Source organism: Trematomus bernacchii, unplaced genomic scaffold, assembly GCF_902827165.1.
Source record: "Trematomus bernacchii unplaced genomic scaffold, fTreBer1.1, whole genome shotgun sequence".
Taxonomy (NCBI): Eukaryota; Metazoa; Chordata; class Actinopteri; order Perciformes; family Nototheniidae; genus Trematomus; species Trematomus bernacchii.
In genome coordinates, this window is record NW_022987532.1 from 41,849 (window position 1) to 60,885 (window position 19,037).

General features: G+C 39.2%; 2 protein-coding genes across 3 annotated transcripts; both read left to right on the plus strand.

Moving 5' to 3' along the window:
• Positions 1 to 3,240: 3,240 nt before the first annotated feature.
• Positions 3,241 to 8,088, plus strand: pym1 (PYM homolog 1, exon junction complex associated factor). 2 transcript variants are annotated; one of them, XM_034122491.1, is made up of 3 exons: positions 3,241 to 3,320; positions 6,025 to 6,118; positions 7,230 to 8,088. In XM_034122491.1, exons 1-3 carry the CDS (start codon positions 3,263 to 3,265, stop codon positions 7,708 to 7,710), a joined length of 633 nt encoding a protein of 210 aa, XP_033978382.1. In that variant the 5' UTR covers positions 3,241 to 3,262; the 3' UTR covers positions 7,711 to 8,088. The 2 variants fall into 2 exon arrangements, with proteins under 2 accessions (XP_033978382.1, XP_033978381.1); XM_034122490.1 differs by having other exon boundaries at positions 3,259 to 3,332.
• A 3,153-nt stretch (positions 8,089 to 11,241) lies between these two features.
• Positions 11,242 to 19,018, plus strand: LOC117476124 (matrix metalloproteinase-19-like). Its single transcript, XM_034122501.1, has 9 exons — positions 11,242 to 11,340; positions 11,734 to 11,822; positions 11,904 to 12,028; positions 13,252 to 13,464; positions 13,665 to 13,910; positions 14,518 to 14,610; positions 17,280 to 17,444; positions 18,335 to 18,462; positions 18,735 to 19,018. Exons 1-9 carry the CDS (start codon positions 11,242 to 11,244, stop codon positions 18,963 to 18,965), a joined length of 1,389 nt encoding a protein of 462 aa, XP_033978392.1. The 3' UTR covers positions 18,966 to 19,018.
• Positions 19,019 to 19,037: the final 19 nt, after the last annotated feature.

Consider the following 19,037-nt stretch of genomic DNA (forward strand, 5'->3'; position numbering starts at 1 on the left):
GAGGACTCTTTAAAGTAGAGACACTACATACTGATATACACCTGAACATCAGCAGGAGAGGACTCTTTAAAGTAGAGACACTACATACTGATATACACCTGAACATCAGCAGGAGAGGACTCTTTAAAGTAGAGACACCACATACTGATATACACCTGAACATCAGCAGGAGAGGACTCTTTAAAGAAGAGACACTACATACTGATATACACCTGAACATCAGCAGGAGAGGACTCTTTAAAGTAGAGACACTACATACTGATATACACCTGAACATCAGCAGGAGAGGACTCTTTAAAGTAGAGACACTACATACTGATATACACCTGAACATCAGCAGGAGAGGACTCTTTAAAGTAGAGACACCACATACTGATATACACCTGAACATCAGCAGGAGAGGACTCTTTAAAGTAGAGACACCACATACTGATATACACCTGAACATCAGCAGGAGAGGACTCTTTAAAGTAGAGACACTACATACTGATATACTGATAATATGTCCTCCTTAAGTTACATTGTAAGGCTTTAACTTGTCATGTAGTACTTAAAGTTCATAGTATTTCTATTTCTTCCCAGGATCGTCTGTCGCCTCTGACTGCCTCGTGCTTTGTTTAGGGGGAAAGATTAGAGCAGATCCAATCTTTTAAATTCCCGAGCTGCTATCTTTACAGCAGGGTGGATTCCTGAGAGTGTATCTGATAAACATGTCAGAGGTGATGTGAGCTCCAAAAATAAAGTAAAACGTGTCCCTGATGTCTGTGAGATCTGGGGCAGACCAACACCTCTCTGCCTCCGGGACAATCCTCAGGATCACAGGAGGAGGAAAGTGACTCAAAGCTTTGTGTGCAGCGGCCTGATATATGACATGTGGGACATCTCATCTTTACAGTACATAAGATTCCTTTAGTGACGCAGAGACTGAACTACTCAACCTTTGACCTGTGTTTACAACGTGCTGTGTCAGTTACTGCAATGAATTACATAACAAACAAGTATACATGTTTGTATATGTCAAAAGGGTTGGAGGAAGTGTTTAGATCAAATACTGAAGTCAAATGAAACACAGCAAAAATACAAAAAAGGTTAAAATGTCTTTTTTGTATGTGACTAATAATGATAATGGATCATAAGGCCATTAGAAAAAGAAGCATATCTGAATAAAAAACCCCAATAATGTTTAAAATATATAAATATAAATACAAATATATTAATATTATGCATAATAATTGTTTTTGGTTGTGTTTATAATTGTGGGAGTCTTAACATATGTTTTACATTTACATTAAACATCCTCTGAAACTCGGAGTGAAAGTAATTTAGCTTTAAATGAACTAGGCTATATAAATAAATACGTTTTTATTTAATTAACATATATTTAAGAGGCTGCGGATCAAACCTGGCAACCCGCGATCCACGTCGTCATTTCCGAAGAAAAATAGTGTTCGCTCGATTTGCATCCTCGCACCGCCCGGAACTCTACATCCCAGAAAGGTGTTTTAACACGAGCCGCCCTGCGCTTCGTCCTCATTGGAATCATAACATTGGAACAGATGCAAATAGTCTTTGCACAGAACAAGGAAACACGGTTTGCATCTCACCAGAGAGTGCACAGAGTAAGAAAGAGCATTCATTCACAGAACGAATATCAGGTGCAGGGTTTAGACCTTTATATATACAGTCTATGGTTTAGACACATGATGATGATGATGATGATGATGATGATGATGATGATGATGATGTCGTGTTCCGTTCTTATGTTTGTTCCTTTCGTTTCTATGATAATCTTCAATTTCTGCCTCATGTTAATAATAATAATAATAATAATAATAGATGACATTTGTATAGCGCCTTTCAAGGGACCCAAGGCCGCGTTACATGGTGAACAAACAAACAAACCAACAAAAGGGGCAAACAATAAAGTAAAACATGTAATAAATAGCAGTAGAAGTGGAAGCAGGGAGCTGTGGTGGGTTAGGGGTCAAAGGTCATGGTGAACAGGTGAGGTTTTAATGATGACTTGAAGATGTTGTTATTGTATTCATGTTTCTGTGGTCTTCATTTGAACTTTTGTTCTTTCTTGTGAAGCACTTTGTGAATTGTATTTCTGTCAAAAGTGCTATAATAAATAAACCTATTATTATTATTATTATTATTATTATTATTATTATTATTATTATTATTATTATTATTATTATTATTATTATTATTATAGATCAATACAGATGTAATAAATAGTAAATAAAGACATTTTAAATTAGTGCAATGTCCCTGAGTGTGAGGTTCTGTGGTAAAGTTGAAGTAGAAGTAGCTTACTCAGATCTTGTACTTGAGTAAAAGTAGAAGTACTCAGATCTTGTACTTGAGTAAAAGTAGAAGTACTCAGATCTTGTACTTGAGTAAAAGTAGAAGTACTCAGATCTTGTACTTGAGTAAAAGTAGAAGTACTCAGATCTTGTACTTGAGTAAAAGTAGAAGTACTCAGATCTTGTACTTGAGTAAAAGTAGAAGTACTCAGGTCTTGTACTTGAGTAAAAGTAGAAGTACTCATATCTGGTACTTGAGTAACAGTAGAAGTATTCAGATCTTGTACTTGAGTTAAAGTAGAAGTATTCAGATATTGTACTTGAGTAAAAGTAGAAGTACCATAGTGTAGGAATACTCTGTTACAGTAAAAGTCCTGCATTCAAAATGTTCCTCAAGTGAAAGTAGAAAAGTATTCTCATCAAAATATAGTGAAAGTAGCGACAGTAAAAGTAGTCATTGTGCAGATTGGTCCATTTCAGAATAATATATATGATATGTTTTATAATGATTGATCATGAAAGTGTTCTCAAAGCTGGTAAAGGTGCAGCTAGTTTGAATGACTTTGTATACTGCAGGGTAGCTTGTGGATTTACTCCAGGTGGAACTAAAGTCTGATTTAACACTTGATTAGATTTCACATCATTCATCCACATCTGTGAAGTAACTAAATGTATTAAATACATGTAGTGGAGGAAAAGTACAACATTTACCTCTGTGGTGGAGTAGAAGTACACTGTAGCATATAAGGAAATACTCAAGTGAAGTACAAGTACCTCTAAAGTGTACTCAGTACTAGAGTAAATCTACGTTGTTACTTTACACCTCTGCTTGTGAACACTGATGTTTATGTGCGTTTTTTTTAATGTTTCGCAATAATTGTTAAATAAAGTTGAACGAAAAAAACCTCCCAGTGAAAAGAGGTGCGTTTGATTTGTTCTGTTTCGTCTCCAAGATGAGCGGGGCTACACGGTTCACCAAAATGGCAACTCCGTATCTCGAGGATGACAACGGTAAGAAAGATGGTCTGTGTCTAACCGAAACAAACCCTATGTATTAATACACATAAAGAATTCAATGGTTCCAGCCTGTATTTTCTCCTCTGCAGCCATTGGTTGCCAACAGATGTTCTGTTTGGCAGCTGATGCTTGTTGCTAGGTAGATCAAAGCTAACACATCTACACCCCATTTATACATCCTTGCACTTCATTGACTCATTATTAAGTAACATTATTTAATACAAAAATAAATGAACGTTATACATAATATAATCAGTCTTTATTCCCTCATCTGAAGCCACTGATTTTTAACTTCTCATGTTTCTGGTCTGCAGCTAATGCTATGTAGCTTGAAGCTAAATTGAAGCTAACTCCACTTCATTGGTTATAACGAAACAACGCGATGTAAAACTAATGTTATGAATGGTGTTTATTCTGTATATCGTCTGTATCTTCTCATCTGCAGCCACTGATTTAATAGCTTCAATATATTTAATAGCTTTTAGACGTTTTTGTTTTGTAGCTAATGCTCGATGCTAGTTAGCTTGTAGCCAACATAGCTAAACCTCAATCACTCATTACTGTTAAACACTTTGATATTAAACTAAATGAATGTTATATATGATATGAATAGTCTTTATTTTATCATCTGCAGACATTGATTGCCAAGAATAGCTTTTAGATGTTTTGTTTTGCAGCTAATTATCATTGCTACTTAGCTTGTAGCTAAACCCTCTCATTTACTTTCTAATGTACTGATATATTAAACTAATGTTATTATGCTGCTGTCAGAAGCCACTTTATTAATATTTATGTTATTAAATTAGGGTTATAAGTATTTTAATTTGCCTAAACACTCTTCTGTATAAGCTACTGAGCTGTTACTACTTATTTGTTTTTATTGACAAATGATAATATACAAACAATTAGCAGTACATGTATTATTTTTACAATAAGTAGTACATATATACACACGAACAAACATATTTATAGTTCCATATTGTGTGTATTTATTAGGAGAAACCCCTTTGTGTGAACCACCTTGTTTTCAGGGGGGTCCTAACATTCAGTACAAACAGCAAGACAGGTAAACAACAAACAATGACATAAACAAATGAAGTCACAAACATAAAAATTACACATTAGAACATAACCACTATATGTCCACAGAGAGGCAGTGAAATAAACACAAACATAATACTTTTTATTCCTAATAAACTGATCTTGACATTTATGCTTGAGACCACATTTTGAATATCAAATAATGAAAAGTATTTAACATTTAATAGCCCCATCATCTGGGTTATCAATACAGCATCTCAGGTTAAAAAAGTAGACAGAAATAGGTTGTTTAAAAAAGTGACATCCAGATGTGGAGAAAATCTGTTGCCTACACGATAAAGAAATATATCTGACGTTGTTTTCTATACAAAAGTATTTAAACTACATAATTTGGCAGGATGTATAAGGATAATATCATATTTAAAAGTTAGAAACAGTGACAGTTACAGGCAACGCTGGATTAATACATTTCCAAATGATCATTTAAAGAGTTCACAGATTTAGTGGTTCGTCAAAGTCATTAGAAAATAACAAAAAGTGACATGTATTCATATTTCTAAAAGGTTGCTGTAGTTGGAAATGGAGAGTTAAACATGTGTTTTTAAAGTGAGGCTCTTCCTCCCCCTGCTGGACAGAGACTGAAACTACAGGAAGAAACACAGTACTGTATATAAATATGTCGTTTTCTGTGTAGGTTTAGTGTAGTTTTAATATATCCGTAGCTTTAAAAGATATTGTATTTGACTTTGGAAAAGGTGTTAGAACCCTGCATTTGATTCACAAAAAATAACCCCTCTTCAATAACAGGTCAGCTATTTAGTGCACTTTAAGCTAATACGATTACTTTTTTTATCAACACAGTTATGTGGAGTTTCAACTGTGTTTCATATTTATATTTACGTGGACATATGCGGAAATAAATCAGCTGCAGCTTCCACCTCGTCCTGTTGTTTCATGCATTTGACTTGCAAAGTAAACATTAATAGCAGGGTGTCCGCGGGGTCTTAAAAAGTATTAAAAGTTGATAAATCAATTTAGTGAAAATGAAGCCTATTAAAAAGTATTAAACGGCATTTTCCAAGGTATCACATTGTGTCGCTTGTTTTCAATAAGTATATAAATTGTCCAAAGAGGTTGTATTCTACAGTGTGCCTGAATGTAATCATTGCGTAGGTGTGTAGTGTGATTCTGTGTAGTTTATTTATGGCATCCTGTTGGGTTTGACGTCATCTGAACAGGACATCGCACGCTCACTGCTTGATAGCGCGCGAAGGTCCGTTTACGCCGGTTGTTAAACAACATCGTTATGGGGAAATGCAAGTCTGCGTCCAAATGGTTGGAAGATAAGGAGGAAGGACAATCAATACAGTATATAGTAAATGTGAGGTGAAGTGTGTCGCCAAGGTAACCGGTTAGAACTCAAAGTGGCGATGAGGTCTTAAAATGTATGGAAAGGGTCTTAGAAAAGGTCTTAAAAGGTGTTACATGTGACTTCAGGATTCCTGGATATACCCTGAATATTTTTACAAACCTGAGCAAAGTCAACAGCTGACAGGGAATTAAAGTTCTGCTGGGTGCACACGTGCTCTTTTATCCATGCAAATAAATCTATATATATATTTAAATGCTCTAACATGCGTCACCTGTTTCTCTGCAGGGAAGTTCATCGCCTCCACGCAGCGACCCGACGGGACGTGGAGGAAACCTCGCAAGGTGAGGGACGGGTACACCCCCCAGGAGGAGGTTCCAGTGTGAGTAAAATACTTCTTCTTCTTCTTCTTCTTCTTCTACTCAGCTGCTACAGAACCTGCACAAATAGAAATAAATGAAAACGTCTGCAAAGGGTGAAATTCACCTAAAACTGCGCTGCAAAAACAGGTGTTAAAATAAGTGTATCTGCAGACGACTGGCTCCAAATTCTCCCCTTGATACCAAAGAGTTGGTTTGATCTGTAGCACTTTTCTTTCTGGGATGCAATGAGAGTTTTTACCATAAAAATAAAAGCTCCCGTACTTGAGTTCATCTCTAAGAAATCAGTTATTCATTATATAAACGTGAAAACGAATGACTTCTCTCTTCTCCCTCTGCAAAGCTCTGTCAGAAGACTCTTTATTTACCCATTAGGGAATCATTCAGTTGCTGTTATACACGCTACAATACGAACATGCACGGGACATGCACACATTAAGTCTGAATACATGTATATACATGTACAAACACATCGATGCATTTTTCATTTGTTGTTATCAGCGCCCACAATCTCTTATTTTCAAATGTGTAGAAATCATAATGTTAGTGTTAGAGAAATGTCACCGGTCGGTCAGCAGTTTGAGCTTCAATCTCAGGATCCATGTATCTGTGATCCTCTCCAGAATGGAAGTAGTCATCACATACAGAGCATCAACTAGTTCCTGAACAGTGTCCTTCACATGCTGATATCCAAGAGAGGGAGTTACACAGTCACAAGATGGAGGAATAGAAAGCAGTATTCAATGTTTACTTCAGATTAGCTCCACGTCAGAAATGAGCATGCTTGTCATATGTCTATCTCCATAGAGGCTGAATCATCATGTTAATCACATAGCTATCATATGCCTCAAACAGTCCTGATGCTCTTCTAGGTAATCATACATCCTGTCATGTACACAGCTACAGTTGGGATACCTTTGTTATCATGTTACTCTCATGTTGGAAGAGGACATTCAGGATTCTCCCAACAGTTATAAACTAATGTAAGACATTTGCAGCAGTTAGCCACCAGAGAAGATACTCTGGTCAATAAAAGGTGGCTGATTAGAAAGGACTATCGTGCTTTGAGACAGTCCTCCTCAGTGTTTGACCCTGCGTTTCTGTTTCCTGCAGCTATGAAAACAAGTTTGTGAAGTTCTTCAAGGTTAAATCCGACCTTCCTCCGGGGATGAGTGCGCCTGAGTCTCAGGAGCAGAAACCCCCGGGCGACGGCGACACCGCGGGTCTCTCCAAGGCGGCGAAACGCAACATGAAGCGCAAAGAAAAACGAAAACAACAGCAGGAAGACGGAGACGGAGACGGAGACGTGGATTCTGTGAGCGACGCCGTGGAAAACGTCTCCATCTCAGAGGACGCTAACGAGAAGACGCCGACGTCTAAATCTAATCCTCCTAATCCGCCCGACAACAGCGGCGCCTCAGCGGAGAGGGCGAAGAAGCTGAAAAACCTGAAGAAGAAACTGCGTCAGGCGGAGGACCTGCAGCAGAAAGTGGACTCGGGAGAAATCGACGAGGTGACCAAGGACCAGAAGGAGAAACTGTCCCGAGTGGAAACCCTACGAGACGAGATCCTGCAGCTGGAGCGGGAGTCCTGAAACAGAAACACACAAAGACTGAACATAACAAAAGTGAGAGACTGGGAAACATTATTCTGTCTGATCATGAACTGGGAGTGACGTCCGCTCGCTCCGTTATAAATGTGTTTTTAAAAGCTTCACGGGGAAACCCTCTGTTTGCCCGTCTCACTCCATACGGTCACTGCAGGTATTAAGTGTTTATCTCATTCTGATTTTCCAGAGCTGGAGAATTCTTTTGGACGGCTCGAACACATTGTTGGAGATTTGGGGATTTTTTGCATATTTTTCTATTGTCAACAAACGTCATATAAAAACCAAAACCATTATTAATAAATCCTACTGACGAGTTCATCAGTTTAATCAATAAACACATTTGATGTGGTTTGTTTTTTTAAAGCTGTTTCCTGAAAAAATATATACTGATATACACCTGAACATGAGCGGGAGAGGACTCTTTAAAGTAGAGACACTACATACTGATATACACCTGAACATGAGCAGGAGAGGACTCTTTAAAGTAGAGACACTACATACTGATATGCACCTGAACATGAGCAGGAGAGGACTCTTTAAAGTAGAGACACTACATACTGATATACACCTGAACATGAGCAGGAGAGGACTCTTTAAAGTAGAGACACTACATACTGATATGCACCTGAACATGAGCAGGAGAGGACTCTTTAAAGTAGAGACACTACATACTGATATACACCTGAACATGAGCAGGAGAGGACTCTTTAAAGTAGAGACACTACATACTGATATACACCTGAACATCAGCAGGAGAGGACTCTTTAAAGTAGAGACACTACATACTGATATACACCTGAACATCAGCAGGAGAGGACTCTTTAAAGTAGAGACACTACATACTGATATACACCTGAACATCAGCAGGAGAGGACTCTTTAAAGTAGAGACACTACATACTGATATACACCTGAACATCAGCAGGAGAGGACTCTTTAAAGTAGAGACACTACATACTGATATACACCTGAACATGAGCAGGAGAGGACTCTTTAAAGTAGAGACACTACATACTGATATACACCTGAACATCAGCAGGAGAGGACTCTTTAAAGTAGACACTACATACTGATATACACCTGAACATGAGCAGGAGAGGACTCTTTAAAGTAGAGACACTACATACTGATATACACCTGAACATCAGCAGGAGAGGACTCTTTAAAGTAGAGACACTACATACTGATATACACCTGAATATCAGCAGGAGAGGACTCTTTAAAGTAGAGACACTACATACTGATATACACCTGAACATCAGCAGGAGAGGACTCTTTAAAGTAGAGACACTACATACTGATATACACCTGAACATGAGCAGGAGAGGACTCTTTAAAGTAGAGACACTACATACTGATATACACCTGAACATGAGCGGGAGAGGACTCTTTAAAGTAGAGACACTACATACTGATATACACCTGAACATGAGCAGGAGAGAACTCTTTAAAGTAGAGACACTACATACTGATATACACCTGAACATCAGCAGGAGAGAACTCTTTAAAGTAGAGACACTACATACTGATATACACCTGAACATCAGCAGGAGAGGACTCTTTAAAGTAGAGACACTACATACTGATATACACCTGAACATCAGCAGGAGAGGACTCTTTAAAGTAGAGACACTACATACTGATATGCACCTGAACATCAGCAGGAGAGGACTCTTTAAAGTAGAGACACTGCATACTGATATACACCTGAACATCAGCAGGAGAGGACTCTTTAAAGTAGAGACACTACATACTGATATGCACCTGAACATCAGCAGGAGAGGACTCTTTAAAGTAGAGACACTACATACTGATATGCACCTGAACATGAGCAGGAGAGGACTCTTTAAAGTAGAGACACTACATACTGATATACACCTGAACATCAGCGGGAGAGAACTCTTTAAAGTAGAGACACTACATACTGATATACACCTGAACATGAGCAGGAGAGGACTCTTTAAAGTAGAGACACTACATACTGATATGCACCTGAACATGAGCAGGAGAGGACTCTTTAAAGTAGAGACACTACATACTGATATACACCTGAACATCAGCAGGAGAGGACTCTTTAAAGTAGAGACACTACATACTGATATACACCTGAACATGAGCAGGAGAGGACTCTTTAAAGTAGAGACACTACATACTGATATACACCTGAACATCAGCAGGAGAGGACTCTTTAAAGTAGAGACACTACATACTGATATACACCTGAACATCAGCAGGAGAGGACTCTTTAAAGTAGAGACACTACATACTGATATACACCTGAACATCAGCAGGAGAGGACTCTTTAAAGTAGAGACACTACATACTGATATACACCTGAACATCAGCAGGAGAGGACTCTTTAAAGTAGAGACACTACATACTGATATACACCTGAACATCAGCAGGAGAGGACTCTTTAAAGTAGAGACACTACATACTGATATACACCTGAACATCAGCAGGAGAGGACTCTTTAAAGTAGAGACACTACATACTGATATACACCTGAACATCAGCAGGAGAGGACTCTTTAAAGTAGAGACACTACATACTGATATACACCTGAACATCAGCAGGAGAGGACTCTTTAAAGTAGAGACACTACATACTGATATACACCTGAACATCAGCAGGAGAGGACTCTTTAAAGTAGAGACACTACATACTGATATACACCTGAACATGAGCAGGAGAGGACTCTTTAAAGTAGAGACACTACATACTGATATACACCTGAACATCAGCAGGAGAGGACTCTTTAAAGTAGAGACACTACATACTGATATACACCTGAACATCAGCAGGAGAGGACTCTTTAAAGTAGAGACACTACATACTGATATACACCTGAACATCAGCAGGAGAGGACTCTTTAAAGTAGAAGAATCAGGGGTTAACATTGAACTGGTTGGATTTAGAAAGTGTCTGAGTCTCAGTTGTTTCTCTGAATGAACAGAGAGGCGTTTCGTCTCTGCAGGATTCCACGATGGTCTCCGGGGGCCTCATTGTTTTTCCTCCCTATGTTGTGAACATTATAATTATCCGTTGTGTCCCGGAGGAAGCGTGGTGAGTTGTTTTCCTCGGGGATCTGTAACCATGCGTCGCAAATCATAAGCGAATCACTTGAACTAAAATCATCTGGGCACTAATTACCCTACAAAGTATAAATAAAGAAAGATGGGGTTATCTCCCATTATATGACATTATTGGTTATAAAACAATCCTCTTTATTAGACGGTGTGCAGATACTTCCCTGCTTCCTTTGACCTAAACACAGAGACTCGGATGTTGTTCTGAACCTCTGTAAACGGTTTGATGTGCTGGTGTCAGGAGGCGTTACTGAGTGTGAAATATGTTTTCTGTTTTTCGCACATCACATTCCTTGTAAAGGTTTATGATGTGGTTTCGAGCAGACACTATAAAAACTGAATGTCTAAACTGAAGCACACTCAGGGAGGACGAGGATCAGAGGAGGGAGAACTGGTTTATTATAGTTATTATTATTAATGATAAAGTGATGGGAAACATGGAGTTCCTGCTGGAGCTGATGGTGCTTCTGGTTCTGATGACCACAGCTGCTTCTGGACTGAGAGCAGACGACTTCAGTGGAGCCGTGGTGAGAACACTCAGGGATGAGAGGCGGACATTTTAATATAATGAGACGTTTATCCTGCTAAAAAAACACAGGTTTTGGTTCAATATTTATTGGAAGCAAAGCTTAGCTGGCAGCTATTCTCTCAAATTCATTTATTACAAAATGTACTTGATTGCTAATCAATTAGATATTCTTGATTATTATTTTTATGTTTTAGATGTCGGGGTAGTGGGATTGGATAAAAAGCATTATTACTAATGCTCTTTTTGTTTTTTAAGTAACTTCTTTAAGGATAATTATTTAACAAATAAAGATTTACTTAAATGACAATGTTTAATGCCAGACTTGGAGTATTTTGTATTCAACCAAATGCTTTCCCACCACTTGAATTCTCATAGTTGTGTTTTTCTTCAGGTGTATTTAAAGAAGTACGGCTACCTGAACGCCCCGCCGCCCAGTGAAGGAAGGCGCCCTCCGCCTCAGGAGATGAAGGCCGCCCTGAGGTGACTTTACTCTCACATTTTAATTCTCTTAATGGTAGTGTACATGTTTGATTGTTGACACTAAACGTCTGTGTGTGTCAGAGTGTTTCAGAAAGCCACTCAGCTGCAGGTTTCAGGCAGAGTGGACGCAGCGACGCTGAGGATGATGAGGAAACCTCGCTGTGGAGAGGAAGATTCCTTCAGGTTCCACAGATACAGAGTCCTGGGTAACAATTCGTCTCACTATCTGAGTTAAAGCAGAATTACACTATTAATCAACAGTGATGGAGAGTAACATTTTGACTTTGTGAGATACCTGAGTATTCATTTCATGCTACTTCATTGTACTCCACAAAGACACACTAACTGACCACAAAGAGACACAAAAGAGACACAAAGAGACACACAATGACCTCAAAGACACACAAAATGACCAGAAATCTCACTGGTCCCCGGCTTGAGCTTCAATCTCAGGATCCATGTATTTGTGATCCTCTCCAGAATGGAAGGAGTCAAAATCTAAAAAATCTGACTTTTTCTAAAAAATCTAAAAAATCTGACTTTTTCTCAAAATCTCCAAAATCTGACTTTTTCTCAAAATCTCCAAAATCTGACTTTTTCTCAAAATCTCCAAAATCTGACTTTTTCTCAAAAATCTGACTTTTACACACAAATCTAAAAAATGCTGACTTTTCTCAAAAAATATGACTTTTTCTCAAAAATCTAATTTTTTTTGACTTTTTCGCAAAACATTTGACTTTTTCTCAAAAATCTCAAAACATTTGACTTTTTCGCAAAAATCTCCAAAAAATTGACTTTTTCACAACAATCTCCAAAAATTTGACTTTTTCTCAAAATTCTGACTTTTTCTCAAAATCTCAAAATTCTGACTTTTTCTCAAAATCTCAAAATTCTGACTTTTTCTCAAAAATCTCAAAATTCAGATTTTTTCTCAAAAATCTCAAAATTCTGACTTTTTCTCAAAAATCTCAAAATTCTGACTTTTTCTGAATACTTAAAAATGTTAATAATCCCTTGTCTCCGGCTTGAGCTTCAATCTCAGGATCCATGTATCTGTGATCCTCTCCAGAATGGAAGGAGTCATCACATACAGAGCATCAACTAGTTCCTGAACAGTGTCCTTCACATGCTGATATCCAAGAGAGGGAGTTACACAGTCACAAGATGGAGGAATAGAAAGCAGTATTCAATGTTTACTTCAGATTAGCTCCACGTCAGAAATGAGCATGCTTGTCATATGTCTATCTCCATAGAGGCTGAATCATCATGTTAATCACATAGCTATCATATGCCTCAAACAGTCCTGATGCTCTTCTAGGTAATCACACATCCTGTCATGTTCACAGCTACAGTTGGGATACCTTTGTTATCATGTTACTCTCATGTTGGAAGAGGACATTCAGGATTTTCTGTTGTCTCCTGGTTGCAGGACACTGGCGTAAGAAGATGCTGACGTACCGGATCTTAAACTTCACCCCGCACCTCGGGCAGGGGAAGACTCGGCAGGCGATCAGCGCTGCGTTCAGGTACTGGAGCGACGTCTCCCCGCTGAAGTTCAGAGAGACGCAGACAGGAAGGGCCGACATCAAGATCTCCTTCCACCGGAAAGACAAGAGCTGCCCCGTGCCCTTCGATGGGAGAGGTACCACACACGGTCTTTAAATCAACTGTGGTGTTTACAACTTGGACCCTGTCTGTTCATGTTGTTGTGGGACTTATGAGGACTTGTAATGTGTCTCCATTGAGTGAGAGTTTCCACAGAATTACCACAAATAGACAATGAGAAAAAGAATACTCAAAATGACCATGAAGAGACACAGATTACACCCGTTTTGTTTCCAGGTCAAGTCCTGGCCCACGCCGACGCCCCCGAGTCGGGCATGGTTCACTTCGACAGCGACGAGGTTTGGACGGAGGGCAAGAGCTCGGGGTCCAACCTGAGGATCGTGGCTGCCCATGAGGTCGGCCACGCTCTGGGTCTGGGTCACTCGCAGCACTACAGCGCTGTGATGGGCCCGGTCTACAGCGGGTACCGGGCCCACTTCAAACTGCACCCCGACGACATCCAGGGCATCCAGGCTCTGTACGGTAATATCAAAAATAAGTGTTTTTCATAATATTTTTTGCAGAATTTGTTTTATACAGATTTCATTTTTATACAAAGTTTTTATGTCCTAATACATTTTCTTCCATATTTTAATTTAGCATATTTTTAGCATAATATTATATTTTATTATAATGTTATGTTCGTTGTGAAGCACTTTGGCAAACCCTCTGTTTTTAAAATGTGCTATAGAAATAAAGTGGATTGGATTAAATCTTTATTAATTTTTGTATATATATTTATATGTCCTAATTAATTATTTTCCATATTTTAATTTAGCATATTTTTGTATATTTTCTTCGATGCAGCTTTCATTTTGTTCATATATTATGTTCTATTTTGTTTTGTATATTTTAATTGTCAATATATATTTTAAAAGGTTTCTATCAAAATGTTTCTTTTATGCATTTTTTATTTTTATTTATTTCATATAATATGTCCTAATGTCCTTAAATTCTTTCATATTTTCATTTTAATACATTTCATTTTTAATTGTATTTCCTCTTCTCTTTGAGTGGTGTCAGTCTCTGTCGTGCATCTACTTTTTTAAGCAGAAATAATAAAACGTGTGTTTTTTATTTATATTTTCAGGGAAGCCGGAGAAGCCCCCTCCCAAAAAGAGTCCTTCGGCTCCAGGAGTCGCTCCGGACCCCTGTGGTTCTCCTGTGGATGCTGTGATGTTGGGTACAAACACTTTAATACACTTTAGTTATAACCACTCAGGGCCGCCCCTGGCCAACTTGTGGCCCCACGCAAAGTTATATGATGAGGCCCTCTGTGTCACGAGCGTCGATGCTAGTGGAGCCTCGCAGCGGCAAAACTGTGGTGCGCGTACACTGTATAGTAGGTGCGCCGCATTTGCGCTTCAGATGAGGCTCCCTCCGCAAAAATGAAGCACCCTCCGCAAGCTGAGGCCCCTTCCGCGAGGTGAGGCCCCCTCCGCGAGGTGAGGCCCCTTCCGCGAGGTGAGGCCCCCTCCGCGAGGTGAGGCCCCCTCCGCAAGCTGAGGCCCCCTCCGTGAGGTGAGGCCCCACGCAGTCTGCGTGATCGGCCTGTAGGGAGGGGCGGCCCTGTATCCACTCACAGCTGGTATTTCAACTCAGTCTCACAAAACAACGTGTAATAGCGACGTTTGTCCACAGGGCAAAACGTAGTATATTCACAAATAAGCCTCTCAAGACGTGACATGGATACAATATTGTTGTCCTATTAATTTCTAATGACCAGTGTCCGTGTCACGTGATCGCAAACTTTACCAGCGTGAGAGAAAAAAAATATGGCAGACACCCGATTTATTTTTAGTGGAACATCCTTAATTGTCGGATAGTTTGGCGTTAAAATGCTTTTTAATTACATTTCTAGCGAGACGTTTATATTGTACTTTTAGAATCTGCGTCCAGTGGATCTACAGTTTGATAGATATTACCACGATTATTTGAGCTCCATGTTTTTTTTTACAAAATATTGTATCCATGTCTCGTCTTGAGAGGGTTATCTGTGAATGTACTACGTTTTTTTACAATTTTTCTTGTTATTTCATATCTATCTTTATGTAAATCTTATATTCATATTTATGGTTTACATTTATGATGCATAATATTTTTATTTAATTGAATATTTTATTGCATTTTACTTAATTGTTCTGTCTTTATACTATATCATATTTTCAAATGTTATCTTTTATTGCATTTTTTTACTTTAACATCTTTAATGTTAAAGGGGACCTATCATGCAAAATGCACTTTTTGATGTATTTTATACATAATTATTACATGGCTTAGTTGAATACTCGATTCTGATTGGTCAATTCAGAACACGTGACACGTTGTTAATCCAGAACAGACAGACCGCTGTCAAGGATTTATTGACCGTTGTTAAGGACGCTCACATCTGCACAAACAAGTCCGGTCGATTGAACTGTATGCAGTTTGGCCGAAAAGCAAACTGCATGCAGTTTGCTTTTCTAACTGACAAGACAAGAGCGACAAGGAAACAGCGGAGAAGTAACGGGCAGAAACCCTCCTTTTTACGCAGCAGTCCAGACATAGACATCAAACGGCGACCCATATTCAGTTGTCAGTTACTTTGGCATTAGGGCAGGGATATCTAGATACTTTCCAAGGTTTGACATAATGAATTGTGCTACTTTTAAAGCAAGCAACGATGTTTTCAAATCTGTAATCAAAAAGCTCCGCCTTCCTGCCGTTGCTACATTTTTCAAACGGTAACAACGGACTATTTTCCTTAGCGGATGCATGTCAATTTAAATCAATACATACAACTATTTTTTAAATCAATAAAATCATTTTCTAAATACATAAAAGCATTTCAATTAATATTGGGGGTCATATCATTACTTTGTTGAGAATGTGGCCATGTAATAAGCGGGATAATGTGCAGCGACGCGGTCATTATGGGGAAAAGAACACCGACAGGCTGATCAGGAGCCCGACGCGAAGCGGAGGGATCTAGATCGGCATGAAGGTGTTCTTTTCCCCATAATGACCGCGTCGCTGCACATTATCCCTTACATATGTGTCCCCGGTGTGTCGGGGAACTCACGCAGCGTCAGAAAATAAAACCGTCTCTCTTTTCCTCCGTACCCACATCCCTAAAAACGGGGGTACAACGAGCGGATACAGATTTGCTGCCGATATGACGTAATTTCAGATGGTGGACCCACAGAGAGTTGCTATCAGAAACAATGCCTGACGTGTTTTGGATGTAATCTCGTCTGTGTTTACATTAGCAAGCCTCGCTAACACTCAGAGCTAACCTGTACTGGAGAGCACATGTGTTTAAAAAGCAGGAAATAAATAAAGGAACTCGCCTTGTGATAAACCCGCAAGAGAAAAAGCATCTGAGCTCCATGCTGTTTCAGAAATAATCCTTGATGTGGTTTAGAACAGGATGGCGTTTTATCACAGCAGAATTTAATTTTATCTCCGGTAGAATTTTGATCAGGCATTAGCTCCGCCTCCTCTTTTAATTTTTTCAATCTAAGGACCCAGAATCCATGTTTCTCTAACAGCTGGAATAGAGGGATATGAGGGATTTCTAAAATGCATCATCTGTTTGTATTTTGAGCAAAACACTTCATAGACATGTTTTTATATATTTGTATATGTCTGAGACCTACAAATAGCATGATAGGTGCACTTTAACGTTTTTTTGCACATTTGTATTCAATATCTTATTAATATATTGCTTTAACTTAATTTGCTGTATTTTTAGTATTCATTCTTTTACATTAATATCTCATGATTACATAAATAATTTTTATATATTTTTTTTTGCACATTTTTCTTTCTACTAAACTTCATGACTTGGTGCTATCCACTGTGTGCCTTTAGGCCCCCAGCAGAAGACCTTTGTGTTCAAGGGGGGGTTCGTGTGGACGGTCTCCAGATCCGGCCTCGACCCCCCCCGCCTGACCTCTGACCTCTGGAGAGAGCTGCCGGGGGGGCTGAGTGCCGCCGTGACCTCACAGAGGAGCGGGAAGACATACTTCCTCAAAGGTGCACTCAGGAAATTACAAGTTATAATTAACAGTAATATTATTTATTAAGACATAATTTAACTGCATTGTATAAATATTATCATTTTATTTAATTGTATCTATATCTAATACATTTTATAATTTATTAATACTAATACTTTATAGTTTATTAATACTAATACTTTATAGTTTATTAATCCCACATCGGGAAATGTTTTCGTTGCAGCCACATTAAAACAAAGTATTGCACACAGGGCCGTTTCCTATAGGCGGACTGTGCAGATGCATAGGGCCCCCTGTGGCCACTAGGGGGCGCCCAAGCTGAACGTTCAGGTTCAGCCTCAATATATTTGGGGAGAATTGAAATGAGCCGTCTTTATGTGTAGACAGCCGAGCCCCTCCTGTGTTCGGTGAAGCATTATATGCTTAACAATCAGATGTAGGATATAAACACAACTAAACTGCAACGATAGCAAAGCTGTGGCTTGTGTTTGTGGGGATCAATAAAGTCCAAATCATCGTTGGGCTGTCAGCCAATGAGTGACGTCTGAGGAAGATGAGAAATGTAAATCATACATCGTTGAGAAAATGCTGCATCTCTTGCATGTATTGACGTAGAGGAGCCTTGTTGTTTACCTTTTTAATATCATTTTGAGTAACTTTCAATCGCTTGGTTTTCGTGAAATCAGCCTGTTTTCCTCATAAAGTGTAACAGATTGATGCGTCTCCACAGATCATCTTAAAGGCTTCAGAACCCCCCATTGTAGTTAGAAAACTGTAAAAACTAGGGCCCCCAAACAGCTAGAAACGGCTCTGATTGCACATAATTAGGACTAACAAAAAAGGGTAGAAAATAAACAATAATCGATATAAACGTCTCTAAATACGAGTTATGTTGCTGCTCATCAGAGAATAGAGTCTGGAGGTACTCGGGCTTCAAACTGGACCACGGCTTCCCCAGAAAGCTGTCCAACATCCCGGCGAACATCGACGCTGCCTTCTACCTCAGCAAGAGCAAGAAACTCATCTTCATCAAAGTGAGTGAAGAGCAAAGGACGTAGGAATATATACATATTAGGAAAATAAGTAGAGACGTTGTCAACCAATTAATTACTCAAAAAAAGGGAATAAATATTCTGCTATTTTTATTCGAAGGCCTACTTTTTAATCCTTTATTATTATACTTTACAGTTATTTATTAGTACTTCTTAAGAATTATTATTATTATTATCATTATACTAAACAAAGATATTGGTTATTAGCAGCCCTAGCTGGATTTGACTCCCAGTGACACTGTGTTTCGTCCCAGGGCTCAGGATACTGGCAGTGGGATGAAACCAGCACCTCCGGCTTCTCCTCGTACCCCCGGCCGTTGTCCCATCTGTTCCCCGGCGCTCCCGGCGCTCCCGACGCCGCCCTCGCCTCCTCCGACGGGAACATCCTTCTATTCAAAGGCTCGCAGGTCTGGAGCGTGAAGCTGCAGAAACGCGTGGAGAAACCTCGAAGCCTCGCAGCCGATTGGCTGAAGTGTGACGACTGAAACACACCTCATCACACACAGAGAGAGATTTATTATAGAGAGGCGAAGTCACGCCCATCTACTTCCGACCCA

What these genes read in the sequence shown, in the direction of transcription:
- pym1 (XM_034122490.1), top strand. Translation starts at nt 3,263, where the DNA reads ATGAGCGGGGCTACACGGTTCACCAAAATGGCAACTCCGTATCTCGAG. An exon ending in TGACAACGGTAAGAAAGATG is followed by an intron (nt 3,333 to 6,024) that starts GTCTGTGTCTAA and finishes GTTTCTCTGCAG; the next exon opens with GGAAGTTCATCGCCTCCACG. An exon ending in CCCCAGGAGGAGGTTCCAGT is followed by an intron (nt 6,119 to 7,229) that starts GTGAGTAAAATA and finishes TGTTTCCTGCAG; the next exon opens with CTATGAAAACAAGTTTGTGA.
- LOC117476124 (XM_034122501.1), top strand. Translation starts at nt 11,242, where the DNA reads ATGGGAAACATGGAGTTCCTGCTGGAGCTGATGGTGCTTCTGGTTCTG. An exon ending in GAAGACATACTTCCTCAAAG is followed by an intron (nt 17,445 to 18,334) that starts GTGCACTCAGGA and finishes GCTGCTCATCAG; the next exon opens with AGAATAGAGTCTGGAGGTAC. An exon ending in AGAAACTCATCTTCATCAAA is followed by an intron (nt 18,463 to 18,734) that starts GTGAGTGAAGAG and finishes GTTTCGTCCCAG; the next exon opens with GGCTCAGGATACTGGCAGTG.